The sequence below is a fragment of the Balaenoptera physalus genome (genome assembly GCF_965194825.1).
Source record: "Balaenoptera physalus genome assembly, chromosome: 6".
Lineage (NCBI taxonomy): Eukaryota > Metazoa > Chordata > Mammalia > Artiodactyla > Balaenopteridae > Balaenoptera > Balaenoptera physalus.
Window position 1 is genome coordinate 82,714,799 of NC_138885.1, and position 16,230 is coordinate 82,731,028.

The 16,230-nt window shown below is 41.6% G+C and overlaps 2 protein-coding genes across 19 annotated transcripts in view; one reads left to right on the forward strand and one right to left on the reverse strand.

The window, feature by feature from the left end:
• Positions 1–14,298, reverse strand: part of LOC309663385 (uncharacterized protein) — a 349,815-nt gene extending 335,517 nt beyond the window's left edge. For 14 of the 16 annotated variants that reach the window (XR_014265221.1, XR_014265222.1, XR_014265224.1 and 11 more), the window contains exons 1-2: positions 13,929–14,298; positions 10,568–10,673 (exon numbers count right to left, since the gene is read on the reverse strand). Coding sequence is in view for 6 of the 16 variants with exons in the window: in XM_082467383.1 (XP_082323509.1) it covers positions 10,576–10,673; positions 13,929–14,136 (306 nt within the window). In the remaining 10 variants the exon portion in view is untranslated. Of the gene's footprint in view, positions 1–203; positions 1,930–10,567; positions 10,674–13,928 lie in introns of those variants that run through there. The other 2 variants (XM_082467384.1, XR_014265223.1) reach the window with 2 other exon arrangements.
• A 130-nt stretch (positions 14,299–14,428) lies between these two features.
• Positions 14,429–16,230, forward strand: part of GLS (glutaminase) — a 78,098-nt gene continuing 76,296 nt past the window's right edge. For 2 of the 3 annotated variants that reach the window (XM_082467092.1, XM_082467094.1), the window contains exon 1: positions 14,429–15,072. In XM_082467092.1, the coding sequence (XP_082323218.1) occupies positions 14,657–15,072 (416 nt within the window). In that variant the 5' untranslated portion in view covers positions 14,429–14,656. The remainder of the gene's footprint in view (positions 15,073–16,230) is intronic. The other variant, XM_082467093.1, reaches the window with a different exon arrangement.

Sequence of the window (16,230 nt, forward strand, 5' to 3'; positions counted from 1 at the left end):
ATGCCTCGGAGCAACTAGGCCCGTGAGCCACAACTACTGAGCCTGTGCGTCTGGAGCTTGTGCTCCGCAACAAGAGAGGCCGCGACAGTGAGAGGCCCGCGCACCGCAATGAAGAGTGGTCCCCGCTCGCCGCAACTAGAGAAAGCCCACGCACAGAAACGAAAACCCAACGCAGCCAAAAATAAATAAATAAATAAAATTAAAAAACTGTGGCTGGATGGCCAATTTGAGGAATGTTAGAGGGGTTCACGAACAGATAGGGGAGTGGGCTATATTTCTCAAGTCTCTGCCTTCTCACCTCTATGATTCTACACTTCTGTACTTTTTTGGACTAGACATAATACATCTGAATCCATGGTGTTTAGGCACAGTATGGAGAGATTTCTTAGCCTCTTTTCTCCCTACTGACGCTCCTGCAAGATGAGGGGTTGTGCCAAAGTGTAGAAAATGTGTGACTAGAAGCACCGACACCTTTCTGAAGTTAGTCTTTGCTAACTAAATAAAACCACAGGCTACAGACTATGGTCTCTCCCCATTCTCATCTCCTGGGCAGTTTGCTTGGTTTTGCAAGATTAGGACTCAAGTGGGTAGTTTCTGTAAATAGGAGCAGAGGAGGAATGTGCCCTGAGAATTGAGGTGACTGTTAGAACCCAAAGGGGAGGGTTTGGAACATCGGGACAGGGCAGGGCTCACTTATGGGTGGAACAGACAGATCTTCTGGGGTGTGATTTTTAGAGGAGACAAAGACACTATGGGATGAAATTTCTTTATAGGGGTTTAAGCAGCTGAATGCCAAAACCTTAAACTCTGTAAAGATAAAACTTAAAGATATCTGCCTGGAAGATGATTTCTTAAATTCACACTATTATACACAAGAATTTCCATGAAAGTTTCCAGAAAGCTATTTTTAATGTAGCGAGGGAAAACTGCCATAGAAAGTTGGAGTGAAGGGGGCAAAGAAAGCAAATGAAATACAGTATAAAAAATAGATAATTGACACCATGACTGTTCTGATTCTGTTTATCTTATTCAGTAGGCAAGACACACAGTAGAATTTTGGAGACAAAGACCAGAATATGTGGCCATCTCAACTAATGGAAGGATAGAAATTCTGAGCAAACTTAAAATACAAAGGGCCCTGACAAAGCAGATGCCACTGTGTTCTCATACTTCAGAGGAAGGGCCTCGGGTCCTCACTCAGAGGAGCCTCAGACCGGGTGGTTAAGTGGTAATATATATTTAAACACAGACATGGAAATCTCTCCAAGAACTTCCCTAGGACCTACCTTCCACATTGGGAGTTTCCAAACAGGGATAGTCTAAAGGATGATGTGAGACCAGGCTGGGGAGAGGAACCTTAAAGAAAAATCAAAGCTAGATAGGAGTGAAGACTCAAAATGGATAAGATAATGCAGGAGAGACTGTCAATCTAGATAGACTGCCAAGGCCAGAGAATGCAGAAGGGATAGTACCTAGCACTGTCTTTGGCACTTAGGGACATTTCATTAAGTATCATGGAAGGAAGGGAGGGAAGACAGGGTCTCCTATAAAAGCATCCTGAGTTGTTGGAAGAGGTGGCAGGCTATAAAGTGTGCTGTCATGACTAAAACAAACATGGGGCCAAATCTGGAATCCAAACAGAAAAGGATATTACTACTTCTCTTCAGAGACCTATGCAAAAGCACAACTCAGGAAACTAAAACAGGTAGCTTAGCTCATTGATAAATGATCCAAAGCACATGTGACACAGACTAGAAGCAAGGTACAAAGATATACCTGGCAGGGTCTTTTCTGCTGAGAGCTCGGGAGAGGGAATGCCTTGAGGCAGTACTCATGGCTTATCTCTTCTGTTCATAGTTGGTGGCCTCTGCACTTCCTCCTTCTCAAATCCCTCTTTCTACGTAAAGTTTAGTTTTGCTGCAGAACCATCTGTTGAAGTGCAGTGAACAGGATGGAAGAAAGGAAGTGAGTTAAAGAGGAAGTAGAAAGATCCCAGGGTACAAAGGTACAGTCTTTGATGGAGGCATTTTCTTTCTCTTTTGCTCCTGCATGTTGACTCAAGAAGGACCCTCAAAATTTGACATCAGGATGGCTGGAGTAATACTCTTCAATTTTTCATGTCAGGGTCAGACCTTCTGCTATACCTTTGGGTGGACTTTATTAGTTAGTAAATCTTTAACGTCAGCAAAAAGCATTTCCCACATCCCTTCTCTATGTCAGACTACGGCCTTGAATGAAGCAGCCGTGCTATCCTGGCCCTTATGAACCTTAGAGTCCAGTAGGAGAGAAATAGTCACATAGGATTATCCATTTTCTTGAAAGAAAAGAACAGGAGGTATGAGAGTTCTTAACAAGCAAGCATATTTGACTTGGTGACATTTAAGCTGAGACCTAAAGAGTAAGATTTCACCAGCAACAAAGAGGAAAGGTGAGGGTTTCAGGCAGAGGGAACAGCACGTGCAGAAGCAGTGACAGTTCCCAAATTACAATTTAGGAGGGCCTTAGAGGCAGCGATTTGACTCTGAGTGGTGGGCTACAAGCTGTTTTTGCATAGCATTTTACATAGATTTTTAAAATATCAATTGTGCATATCAAAGAAAAGATGGGCTTGATGAATAGAATATTAAAAGATAAAAGATAAAGCCCCCCAACTCTCCCCTTGTACTACTACCATGCAGGAGCCATGAGATAGGTCTGGCTTATTTGAAGACTTGAAAGAAGGCAGCTGTGGCCAGAGCATAAACCTCAGTGGGAGACTGGCTGAAGATGCAGCTACAGTTTAGGTAGAGCCAAGGAGGCCTTCTAAGGAAGATTGCAAATTTTTAATTTTATCCTAAGGGTAATGGGAAGCCATTAACGGTTTTAAGCTGGAGAGTAACATGATCTGATTTATAGCTTAAGGAGATCACTCTGCCTTCTGGATAGAAATGAACTGCAAGGGACAAGGAGCTAACATCTGTTGAATTTCTTCGTGGGCCTCTCCCTGAACAATACACATGCATTACTCACTTAATTCTCACAACAGCCCCCCAGAGTGGGTGTTAGCATCTTCATGTTACAAGTAAGGGGACTGAGAGGCCCTTTGAGATTATATAAACTGCCCAGCATAGCACAGGGAGAAGCAAGGAAATGAGTGCAGTTTGTCTTATTATTGTGCAGTGAATGCATAGGGCTTACTTTACAGCCAATAAAATCCAATGATTGTTTCCTCATAAAAGTCTGTAGGTAGTTGATAGTCATATCCAGAATGCAGTGATCACAGAAAGGTTAATACATGTTTTTTTCCAGCAAGGGTATTCCTGACCCTGGCTGTTCATCTGGGAGATAGTGGATATAGCCGTACCATTGAAGCTATTATAGGATTCTGCTCTTAAAACCTCTCTTATCATTGTTAAATATGCGAAAGACCTCTTTTCACTGTTTTGATCTTTTTGTCAGGTTGTTTTCCAGGAAGTGGTTGCTAGGAGTGAAAAGTTTTATTATTTAGAGATAAGTGGAGCCTAGATATCCCATCCCCTTAAAAAGTACCAAAAAAAAAAGCCTACAGTAATTGACTTGAAAAGTATTTTTGCAACACCATTTGTACCAGTCCACCTGCTTTCTATTTACTTCTGGTTATCTCCTTTCGCTAATGATTCTCTGAAAGCACACACTAAGGTTTGCACCAAAATACTGTCCTGGAGACTGCTGGAAGAGTCTGCAGGGCTCTTAGAGGCAACAGCTGCCTCTAATGACAGTGAGCACGTGCACACTGAGTGACTACAGAGCCCCCTGCCATGAGTGTGAATGTCAGCCGGCTACACAGTACATGAATTACCCTTGAATATAGTTGCCTTCACATTCTGATAATGTCTACCACTGGGGGAAAATCCATCGAGATTGAAGTTGTACCAACCAGGTTACAGGGACACTGTTCCACACACTAGGACAAGTTCCTACCCAGGCCCTGAGGTTCTTAGCTGTGTATGCCTTTGTCCCTTCTCATACCATTCCTTTAAAAATCTTTGATTATTAAGCAAAAGGTGTGTGAACCCTTCATTGCTCTTGCAAAACTGCTATATGCTAGGCTCCTTATAAGTTTTGTCTGGTGACTGGACTTGAAACATTCTATAACCTTGTTTGATATTTATAATGTTTCACCTGCAATTCCCATAATATCTGTTGGAAAAAAATAGACATGAGATTTCATCAGTAAGTGACTAATAATCTCTAGATAAGAGCCACAACTGCTTGTAACCAGTGCTCAGAATCACAGTTCACGGAGGCACATTTAAGGTCACTTAGGCTAATCTTCCCACGAGGCAACTGAGGCAGTGACAGATCAAGGGACTTCCTAGGTCCACCAGGGATGCAATGGCCAGGCTCAAGCTAAATTCTACTTGCCTGACTCTCAGTTCAGAAAGACTTTAGAGACCCATATACATTTTTACACTTTTTAATAATGAACCACAAATTTAGTCTTCAAAATTAGACTTAAAATTTATTTATTGTATTTCTTACTGTACAAGGACTTGATTTTCCTCTCAATATTTGGGCAGATCCCAAGTATAAACACTTGAGGCATTTCCTTTGGCCTATGTCACAAATTACTTAGGAAAAACAACATTATGAAGGAAACTAAGTTTATCTCCAGAGTCATTGTCTTTTTTCCCCATCCTCTCCTTTTGGTTTTCCTCTTAGTGTTTCTGGTGTCTTAAGGATGTGTATCCCAACCTATTCATGGGCCCTTGGCCTTACGTGCTTACAGCTTAGGATACCCCTTCACATCTAGACCTTTTTAGACCTCATTTTCTCTTCCTATAAACTTACCTATACAGTATATACTATCTTCTTAGTTCCTCCTTTCAGGTAGTATGTTAGCAAAGTTCACGTGCTTACTAACACAAAGTCCTCCTGTTTTTGCCTATCACGAGATGTCAAGTTCTCACTATTTTAGTCACTCTCTTGGATTAAGACATTATTTCTACAAACCCCTGTTAAAATGAATCAGTTTTAGCTGGGAGGTAAAATCCATGAAGACAGTACTGTGTGAAGGCACTACACCATGCTGGAATTAATACATAAGCCTGTCCCCCTCCAAAATTGTAAGCATTTTCCTTTGTACCATGCCTCTTGCAGTAGAAATGTACTAGCATCCAGTCCTAATCACCAAGTGTAGCTAATATATATCAAGGCGGCAGATGCCTCTGGATACTTTTTTCTGCATCTGGAACACTGATGGGAATAAGTCAGTTATTATGTAACTGTGAGATTAAGTAAAGATGGATTATGAAGACACCTATTTCTTGATTCAAATTACATTTGTCAGCTTCAGAGTTAGTTGTGGAAATAAGAACAGCTAGTCAGAAGTGGAATTTAACTGAAAAAGCATAAAATATGTTTACATGAATTCACTGATTCAAATATTTTGTGCAAACACTTTTAGGTAAATGGTCATTTTATAGGCTGACCTTTCTACGTGCTGCCAGTAGGACTGGCTTCTCTATGATCCAATGCTCTTTCTCCTACCTTCCTCTCATATTAGATGGATCAATCAGGAAAGGGCAGCCCCAAAAGCAGAGAAGCTTAAAGTAACAGTTTCTTTCTCTGAACTCAGAGACCTAGGTAGACAGCAGCCACCAGCTTTAAGCATTAATAGTTAGAATGGCATAGGGAAAGAGATAGTAAAAAATTATGCATTGGCTTTTTAAGCTTATAATCACATTTCCCTGGCCAAAGCAAGCTGCATGGATACATCCAACTTCTAGGGAGCAGGGACATGCAGTCCTACACAGGAGGAGACTGGAAGTATTTAGTGGAGAGTGTTAATAATACCACACCAGATTGCTCTGGTAATTCCCTGAACCTACCATTTAACTTCACTCTTTTTTGTTCTTGACAGAATGCCCTTGTTAACCTCTTACACCTGAGTTTCTATCTGGCAAATATCACCTACTTTCTAGAATATTCCAAAATCTCCCTGAAAGAACTTATTTTATATCATCTTTATCCATTGAATATACATATATACATAATATTTATGGCATCCAGAATACTGTATTTTAATTAGGACTTCATGTATTTGTGTTTCATCTACCTCCTTAGACCAAAAGACTATGTCTTATTCATCTGTGTAATCTAAGCTCCCGTACGGTGGTTGGCACAGGTAGACAGTCACTAAAAAACAGGGTGCTTATAAAGTCCTTTTGCAGTTTGAATTTTTAATAAGCATCCTCCTCTTTGTATAATATAATAGGGAAGGAATTTACTCAAGATTCAAATAAAATTGTGAAAGTTTTATTTGTTCTAATATATTTCTTTTATTTTCTAGTTAATAAACTCCTATGTTATATTAAACAGCTTCAATTATGTTATTGAAAATGATATTATTCAAAATGATAGTGGATATGTTGAAAGCTAAAAAATTTAAATTATCCTGTCCAGTTGGGACAGAGGTGAACATGAATAATTAGAGTAATAGAATAATGAATATATTACCAAATAAGCCCTGATATAGAGTGAAAGAACCCTTGAACTCTTCCCAGAGAGGTCAAGGAAGGCTCTGAAGAGGAGACAATATTTGAGCTGAGTTCTTAGGAAACAGAAGGTATATCCAGATGGGAATGGTAAGGGGTAATAGTAAGGATAGAGTCAAAAAATATGTGGTACTTTTAAGGCAAGTCACTAAAATGTTGAACAGATTATTTAATGTTTGTGTCAATTTTCTCACCTGCAAAATGAGACTGTATGTACCTGCCCATCTCAAATGGCTTGTTATGAGGCAAAAGGCTATTATGTAAGAAATTGGAGAGCACCATGAAGATATATGGTGGGGACCTTGAAGGGTCAGTGGAATTTTGATGGATAGAGAAAGGAGCTTAGGACATATAAGGTGATAAGAATGGTGTAAGGAAAGACTCCAAGGAGGAAAGTTGGTTAAGCCAAGGAAAATTGATCATTTTGGCAAGAATAAATAACAGCAAGTTAAGGTTCAAACACTAACCAATCAGAAACAGGTAGAGAAGTCTAGTTTAGCAAAAAGGTAAAGTTGGTTGTCTTAATATGTCTCAGTATTTTTTGTTGGGATAGAAGGGAAGCAAATCTAGAGTCACAGAAGTGATTCAGGATCCAAACTGAAGGTTGGGGCAGGCTCCTTAATGCTTACTGTATCCCTAACTCCATCCCTTTATTTTAAATCATGCAAGGGTATCATATATGGTCCCCAAACAATTGGGGGAGTCATATAATATGTAAATAGGTTAAAACATAGATAATATAATTTAGTGGGGTTAAAAAATGAGAGAGAAAAAGGTTTGATAAATTGCACTCAGGGCAAAGAGAAAGATAAACACAGAGAAAGAGTCTTCTATAATGTGATGTTGAATCAGTCAGGTTGTCTTAATGGAAACCCAGATCCAAGATGGCTTAAATACTAAAGAAATGTATCACGTGTAACTAAGGAGGGAAGGCATCAGAGTTGGTTGAGTCAGTAGCCCATGAATATCATGGAGATTCCAGATTCTTTCTATCTCTCCACTCTGTTGGCCTTGGCGTGTTGGGTTTGCCTTAAGGCTGGCTCTCTCCTGGTACTAAGATAGCTGCAGCAATTTCAAGGGAAATGGAATTTCCATGACTGGCTAGGACTAATGGTCTGGAGTAGAATCTGCTCCAGGAATAAACCTCAAAAATGTTATTTTGCTATCATCATCTGATTGTTCTGGGCAGAGTTGGAAACATGATGGCCCATGCGCCAAATTATTCTTGTAGATGTTTTGTTTGACTAGCACAGTGTTAAAAGAAAATTGAATGAGCTGCATTTAAAAGTCAGATAATTTTGTTTATTTTTTAAAATCATATTTCTGTATTATCTTAAAGAATCCAAAGGTTTATCTAAATGTGCCTGCATTCCACGTAGCTAAAATTGGCTGGAGTGGATTAACTACTGCCCCTTTAGACAGACCATTCCGATTCCACCTTACTGGGCTTCATCATTCCCTAACATATTAACCTGGTCTGCTTTACTCAAGTTACTTACGGAGCCTCTCACTGGGGAAATTACTCTTAAAGATTTTTAAGAGCCATGTGGTGCTTTTGCACCAATGAGCATATCTCTTGTAGGCACTTCTTCAATGGTTCAAAAGAAATGAGGGCAAGGGCCACATCTTGCTGGAGGGCATGTCTTTGCCAACTGTATTATTAATTAGCTGCGTTATCTTATTAACTTATAATTTCTATAGCCATAAAATTTAACAATTAACACCTGTCCCCAACAGGAATGTTACAAAGATAAATAACTTCTTTAAATTCAAAGGAAAAAAGGATGTACTTTTATTCATATTGCATTAATTAAAGAATTGCTTTCATATTTATGTTTGATATAGTCAAGAACCAGATAATTTTTTATATAGGTTTTTCAGTTAAATATTAGTCATTTGTACCTTTTGTAAAGCCTTTAGTTCAAGGATATTGTTTGTTGGTTGCACACCTGAACTATATTTACAAGGTAAATATATGCCTACTACTTGTATCACCCAGCATTGGTTAGGCAAAATTAAAAAAGGTTTAAAAGGGAACATTAAAAATTGAATACTGGATTTGTAATATTTTCTACACTTATAATTTTTAGAGAAAAGTAATGGCTTTCAACATTATAACAAAGCTTCATTTCTTTAATTAGGATATATTTCAACTGCAGAGAAAAAGAGAACATAACAAACACCTGTGTATCAATTATCGCGGTACCATATTCACTTCAGATTTAAAAAATTATTATTTAAAAATTCAGTCATTACAGGGACTTCCCTGGTGGCACAGTGGTTAAGAACTTGCCTGCCAATGCAGGGGACACGGGTTCGAGCCCTGGTCTTGGAATATCCCATATGCTGAGGATCAGCTAAGCCTGTGTGCCACAACTACTGAGCCTGCACCCTAGAGCTTGCAAGCCACAACTACTGAGCCCACGTGCCACAGCTACTGAAGCCGGCGAGCCTAGAGCCCGTGCTCCGCAGCAAGAGAAGCCACCGCAATGAGAGAAGCCTGCGCACCGCAACAAAGAGTAGCCCCCACTTGCTGCAACTAGAGAAAGGCTGCGCACAGCAACGAAGACCCAATGCAGCCAAAAATAAATAAAATTAAATAAAAAATTCAGTCATTACAGACAGTTCGTTCATTACAGTTGAAGCTCTTTGTACATTTCTTCAATCCCATTCCCCATTTTACATACCCAGAGATAATAACCAGTGCACTGAATTAGATGTTTATCATTCTTATGCACATTTGAAACTTTGGAAACCACATATGTATACATCTATAAATAATATATTGTTTTGCACATTTTACAATTTTATAATCATGGTATCATAAAATACATATCCATCTGTAATTTGTTTTTGAAACTTATCCACTTTAATACATGATACTGGGGATCATTCATTTTAAATAATATATTTTATCTCATCATTTTAATCCATTCTCCTACTGATAAACGTTTAGATTGTTTCTACAGAGATTTTTTTTATACGTCACACCGTTTGTTTGTTGTACTAGCTGGGTGCATATGAATAAAGCTCTGCGTCAGAACATACCACATGGTGTTGTCACTATGAGAAGCAGCGCTATCACAAGTCAATCTTTCTTTTGTAGAGTTGCCTCTTGCGACTTATAATTAGACAGAGGGACTCACATGCTAACTGTAGATGTCAGATGCTTGAAAAGTAAAGATAATTTGAAGGAACCTGCTCTTTACAGAGAATGAATACTGATTTCTCTTCACCTCAGAAAATCAAAATACATTGCTGTGGACTCTGATGCTATTTTCCCAAATGTCTGAATTTTGGATTTAGCTCCATAAATAATGATTTCAGCAGGGTTCAGTAATTGTTTTCCAAACTGGTAATATGATCTTACCATTTGATGAGCATAAAGTGACAAAAGCCCAGGTTCATTTTTCTTTTCCAGGGCTTAGAAAATGTGACAAATTTCAGATGTGGAACCAACATTAGATTTCAGAGCATAAAACCAACATAGCATAATTGATATGGAGTTCATACTTCAAACCACTGTTAATTTTCCCCAAAGTGTCCAAATATATATATATATCAAGCATCTCCTAGCTGAACTTTGGTTTTAATCATCCCTGAAAGAGAACGCCTGTTCTGAATATGCCTATTCTGACTGTCCTCTCAGTGGTTCTCAGTTTCAACTGCTCTAGAGCAGGGGTCCCAAACCCGCAGGCTGCAGACAGGTGCTGGTCCACAGCCTGTTAGGAACCAGGCCGCACAGGAGGTGAGCGGCAGGTGAGCGAGCGAAACTTCATCTGCCGCTCCCCATCACTCTCCATCGTTCACATTACCGCCTGAACCTTCCCCCCCGCACACATGGAAAAACTGTCTTCCAAGAAACCAGTCCCTAGTGCCAAAAAGGTTGGGGACCACTGCTCTAGAGGACGACTGCCTATCTTTCAGAGTTCTCAAATACTCTTTGTTATCAATATTAGTCTCATGGCTGCCAAATTTTCATTCAAGTTGGATGATATATCAGTCAACCTAAGTCATTCTATGGTAATAATGCCCAAGTTGAAATTACTTACAGTAAGGTTTATTTCTCTTCATGTTGTTTGTCAACCACAGTCATCTTCAGCTTTGTTCCATCAATCTGGGACCCAGGTAAAGGAATCATCCCCTCTTTGGAACCTGCTGTTCATGTACCAAAAGGAAAAGAGAGATGATAGAACCAAGTGATGACTCACATTATCTGCTCAGCAGTGGCCTACATCACTTCCATTCACATTTCGTTGAACAAAGGCATAAGGCCAAGCCTGCCATTCAACAAGGTGAGGAAGTAAAGACCTCCCATTGAGAGGGACAAAAATATTTGGGAACAGTAATACAATCCACCACAGAGGTTGTTTTCATAGTCAGATAGGTATCCTTTTGACTGACTTTTAGGATACTTGTAAAATCAAAACTTTTTTAGGTTTTGTTAATATACAAGTAAGACCTTCTGATATCTAGGATGGGATTTAGTCCAATTTAATATTTTCTATGAATCTACAAAAAAATAAGAAATTAAAATCACTTTGAAAAAATCAATAAATATCTGGAGGCCCCATGCATGTAATTGTGATCTAAGTCTAAACAATATTAATTTATAAACTGAACTAACTGAAATCTTTACCATATCACTCTGAATGAAGAAAAATGACTGATTACCACTGCACTTCCTTCCCAGCCATCAGGGGACCCTCAAAAAGAATTTCATATAGTTAGTATTTTAAATGAGACCATGCAAATAGTCTCTTCAGATGTGATTAAAATCTCTCTTGCCATTTTTGTGTGATGTTGCAAGGCACAGAAGTTCATTTTACTTTACATAGATGGCAAAGGATAGATTTTTAGCCTTAATTGTATGTGACATGTATATTCAGGCCAGCTTTTTTTTTTTTTTTTTGGTCTAGCAATTCTTTGTTTACTACTTTTTTTTTTTAGTTATTTGTAAGTAGCTGGTACGTTGGGCACTGAGCCCAGCTTTGCTTAATCTGTCTTTGCAGCAGTCTCTCTCTATTTTAAGATACTTTGGAAATTATTGGTTTGTTTTCTAAAAATGAAGAAAATGATCTCATTTTAGGGAGCTAGCTTCTTCTTAAATGCTATTTTATGATTAGATGGTTTAAAACAATTCCCAGTTTGCCTTTTCAATAATAGATGTGGCAACTAATCACATTGCACAACAAAATTTATTCACTCATGGAAAAATAATAATTATAGCTAACACTTATAGAGTGCAACTATCATTGTTCCAAGTGCTTTACATGTATTGATTCATTTAATACAACAACCCTATGAGATATGATACCAATATTATCCCCATTTTATAGATGAGGGATTTATAATACTTTAATAAAGATCTAAATTCAGCTTTGGAAAAATAAGTTATGTTTGGCAGGGTTTATCAGCGAGGCTAGGAAGTTGGCCAGTTAAAGCAGGAAACCAAGAAAAGGGAAGTAGTAGCAGAAGCTTGTTTAGAGGTTTCCTGAACCTTACTCTATTCTCTAAACAGAAGAATTTCAAACAAACCAACAAACCTAAAAAACTTAGGCAACTCTTTTAAGCTGTTAGTCAAAGGAGAATTATTTTCTATTTAATTTTTGTGATAATACCCTTTTAGTTTTTACAAAGGGCAAGATCTGGAACTTATATATAGGTTACATTACCATCTTGAAACATTAGCCTTTTCTAATCTTCAAAAGAACACAGAAGCTCAGGAACTGTTCTTCTAGTTAGAATAAATACAAAGTGCAAAAATTCCAATATTTCCTTTCTATGATTGACTACCTTCTCAATGGCTATGAGACCACAACCTATTGTAGGATAGCTGCACGTATCTAGTAGCAAAGAGGAAGTCTAAGAGTAGCTCTGACAACCCAGCCACATGTTAATCTGAAGAGCCATTTTCTATTTGTAGGAATTTTGGTAGACTATTGTATGTGCATAAAATGCTTGTACAGTGATAGACTTTATTTTATATGATTATATGACTCAATAGGTGAATAATTAACCTAATGGAAATAGTAATTAACTCCAACTCATAGTTCCAAAGTTGTATTTGATTTAAAAAATCACTAAAGATTTAAAAAATTATATAAGATGAAGAAAATAATCAAATTAAAGTATTAATGAGTCACATTTTAATTCAATTTATAGTAGTTTCAACTTGCTAACTTTTTATTGGTCTTCTCAAACAAGGGGTTAAATTTCAGCGGACTCGAAGTTCTTCTAAATGTCAGGAGTAACATCAGTCCATTCTCACCAGCTCATCCTTGAAAGTTGAAACTCTAAAAAATTATCTTTTACTAGGTTTACTTTCTACATTTGTTAAGTATACTATAAAGTATTTAAACCCTTAAACACTGTAAAGAATTTTCATAGGAAAATTAGAGAAACTAAGAGAAAAAGCAAGAGGAAAATAATAATTGGATTTGTCAATAGCTTGGATGTGGCTGAGAGAAAGGAGGCAGTCCTTTAACTAGTTATATCTAAGAGATGGAACAATATTCAGGTTCATGTCTTTGATAAGTCAGACTGGAAATGTTAGGCAGATGTAGTATGTTACCTTTCCTCCAAAACTTAATGTTCCTTTTCCTGAATATATTGTTACTTTTGACTCTTACCAAATTTAGTGACAGGTAACATTAAGTAGTAATAAAAGCCCTCTAAATAATTTGCAATTGTCTTAAAAAAATGTGGTTAAGTGCTCTACACATACAGCTTTTTCCATGTTCTTCTGGTTAAAGAGTAGATAGTGCAATATTTTAAGATGATGATTACTAAATCTGATGATCAGTTAACGATGCACCTCACACACCCTTCCTGTTTCATAAAAATTATCCCAGTAACCTTTGTGAACCATGCATTTAAACCTAATTGCTTCAGGATATCATCTAAAGTCTGTGTTTTTCGTTTTTTTGTTTGTTTGTTTTTTGTTTTTTTGGCATGGACTGTACATGTAGGCTTAAAGAAAAATTCAGAGTTTATCACCGCCTTGGAACTCTTTTCCTACAGGTCCAAAAGGATAAATGGATAAAGTGATACTAGGCTGAAAACGATTTAGAGAACCAGTATCCGTATGCTTCTATTTTACAACGATGAAGCAGCTTTAAAGTAGGAAAGTGTCTACAATTTTGCATTTTAAAAAGCAATTTTTAAAAAGGAAAGCTGTCGTGTTCTGGAATTTCCCCCTCTCTCTTTGAGGTCCCCCGAACTCCAATCCTCCAAATGGCTAAGTCGCATAGCTGAAAGGATTTTGCTCATTTTTTCCAAAACACTTCACACCTGGACAGTCGCCAACCATGGAAAGTTTCAAGTAAATGTAACATTTGGGAGAGGGACAAGCTCGTCTGGGGCTGCCGCCGCGGGTCCGCGGCCCTCAGAGGCGTCGCCACACGCCCTTACCGGATAGCCGGGGACCAGCGGCAAGCTTTGACCAGCCGAGCTCCGACGGCCAAACTCCAGCCCCGGCCAAGCCCCCTGACCGCCGGCCCCTGGGCTGCAGGGGCTTTTGCCCATCAGTCTTCGAAACAGTTCGAGGCCCCAGAGTCCAGGAGCCCATACGCTTCGTAAATGACGAGACCGCTAAGGCTCCCGTTCCCAACGAGGGCATTCTCGGTGCTGACGAAGCGAGAAGGAAAGGGCTACTCCGGAGCCCTGCCTGGCTGCCCTGCTTCACACGTCAGTTTGACTCCTCCCCTCCCCCGTCCCCCGCCAGTCCTCCGCACGACTCTCCGCGCACCGGGCGCCGAGAGAAATTTGACTGCTCCAGTCACCAATCAGAAGCGAGGTCGGGGATCTGAGCTAATCGGAGCAGGCGAAGGGGGCAGGCCGTCGGCGTCCTCCCGCCCCCGGGAGGGTGAGCGCCGAATGTCTCGGGCCCGCCCCTGCGCCTCAGCCTCAGTGCGGAGTCCTCCACGGGTGAGAAGCGGTCGCGGGCAGCCTCAGAAGCAGCTGCAGCGGCAGCGGTGGCGGAGCTTGTGGGAGCTGCAGCCGGAACCACACCCACCTCACTGTCCCTGCCCTCTTTTGCCCTCTGGCCGTCCCGCCGGAGACCAAGTTCCCGGAGGAGAGCGCCCGCCCACGTCCGGAGCATCCTCCCCTGTTGAGCGGGTACTGACGGACCCGGCGGCATGATGCGGCTGCGAGGCTCGGCGATGCTGCGGGACCTGCTCCTTCGCCCGCCCGCCGCCGCCTGCGCGGTTCTGAGGCGGGCGCAGCCCCTTGCCACCCTGTGCCGGCGCCCCCGGGGCGAGGGACGAGCGGGCCCGGCGGCCGCCGCGCGGCTCTACCCGTGGTGGGGCGGGGGCGGCCGGCCGGCGGGGCCCCTCGTGAGGGGCCTGTCCAGCTCCCCCTCGGAGATTCTGCAGGAGCTGGGCAAGGGGGGCACGCAGCAGCCACAGCAGCAGCAGCCGCCGCCACCGCAGCAGCCGCAGCCCGGGGCGTCGCCGCCCGCGGCCCCGCCGGCGTCCGACCCCAAGGACGGCCCGGGGGAGACAGACGGGTTCGGCAACAGCGAGGGCAAGGAGCTGGTGGCTTCAGGCGAAAAGTGAGTGTCTCCGCGAGGCGCAGGAGGCCTTGTCCCGCGTGGGGCCCGGGCCCGGGAGGGGCTTGCGGTGGGGCGGGATGGGAGCGGAGGTTCGAGAAGGAGGAAGAAAGAGATGCCGGGCGGTCTGCGCAGTCTGCGCCATGTGATTAGGCCCGGCCCCGCCCGCGCCTTCCCCGCCTGAGCCCCTCGCTCGGCCCTCACTTCCCTTCCCCGCCGCCGGGTGGAGCAGCCAAGGGGCCGGAGGGGCCCGTCTGCCAACCCCCCCCCCCCCCCGCTCTGGAGCTGTGGTAGCCCGGCCCACGCCGCGTGCTCAGCGCCCCGGCTCGGGGCTGCAGCGCCTGGCCGCCCGCCCAGCTCTTGGTGGGTGGTGCCCCACGAACATCACCGATTGACATTTCGGAGTCAGGCGATGGGCAAAGCGTGTGCCTTCCTGACTCGCTGCTTTTCTAGGCTCGAGTTTCCTATCTGCCTGCCCTCCTTCCACGTCTGCCACCGTCTCTTTGGAAGCCTAACGTAGCAGAGTATTCTGAATATTTCTGGAGTGGCTTCTTCAGGCGTGTGTAGAGCCATCTGGGGCACCGGAAATAACGTTTCCGAAAGGAGATTAGGAGGAAAAGGGTCATGTGGCCGAGGAGACGGGGCACGCAGTACAGACCACCTGTTGGCACTGGGGACCAGCTTTGGCCTGACATCTTCCATAAGATGGGCGAATTTTTGAAAATACAACTCAAAATAGCCAAGATGAAATGTGACGGGTAAAACGCTAACTCTGAAAAAACTCGAGTTAAGTAGCGTTTGTGGCTTACATAAATAGTGATAGGGTGTTAACTCATCTATTCCGCACAGCAGTTGAGTTTTAAAACAAAATTGGTTTTTCCTACGCAGTATGTGAGGCAATTTCCTGGATATTTTGTCTTGAGTTAATATAAATGGACGCAAACTTTGTTTTCTCACTGTAGGTAAAAATTTACCTGCCTGCTTTCTTTATATCCTGCTATTTTTCTGACTTTGCACTGACGTTATGTGACCTGTTTTGCTTCCCTTCTACTTACATTGCTTTTTCCAGCCCCATAGTATCTTAAGTCAAACTGAAAGTGTGATTCTTATACTTTAAGTCTCAGACCTGGCTTAATGTTTCCTGTAATTGAAATTGGCACC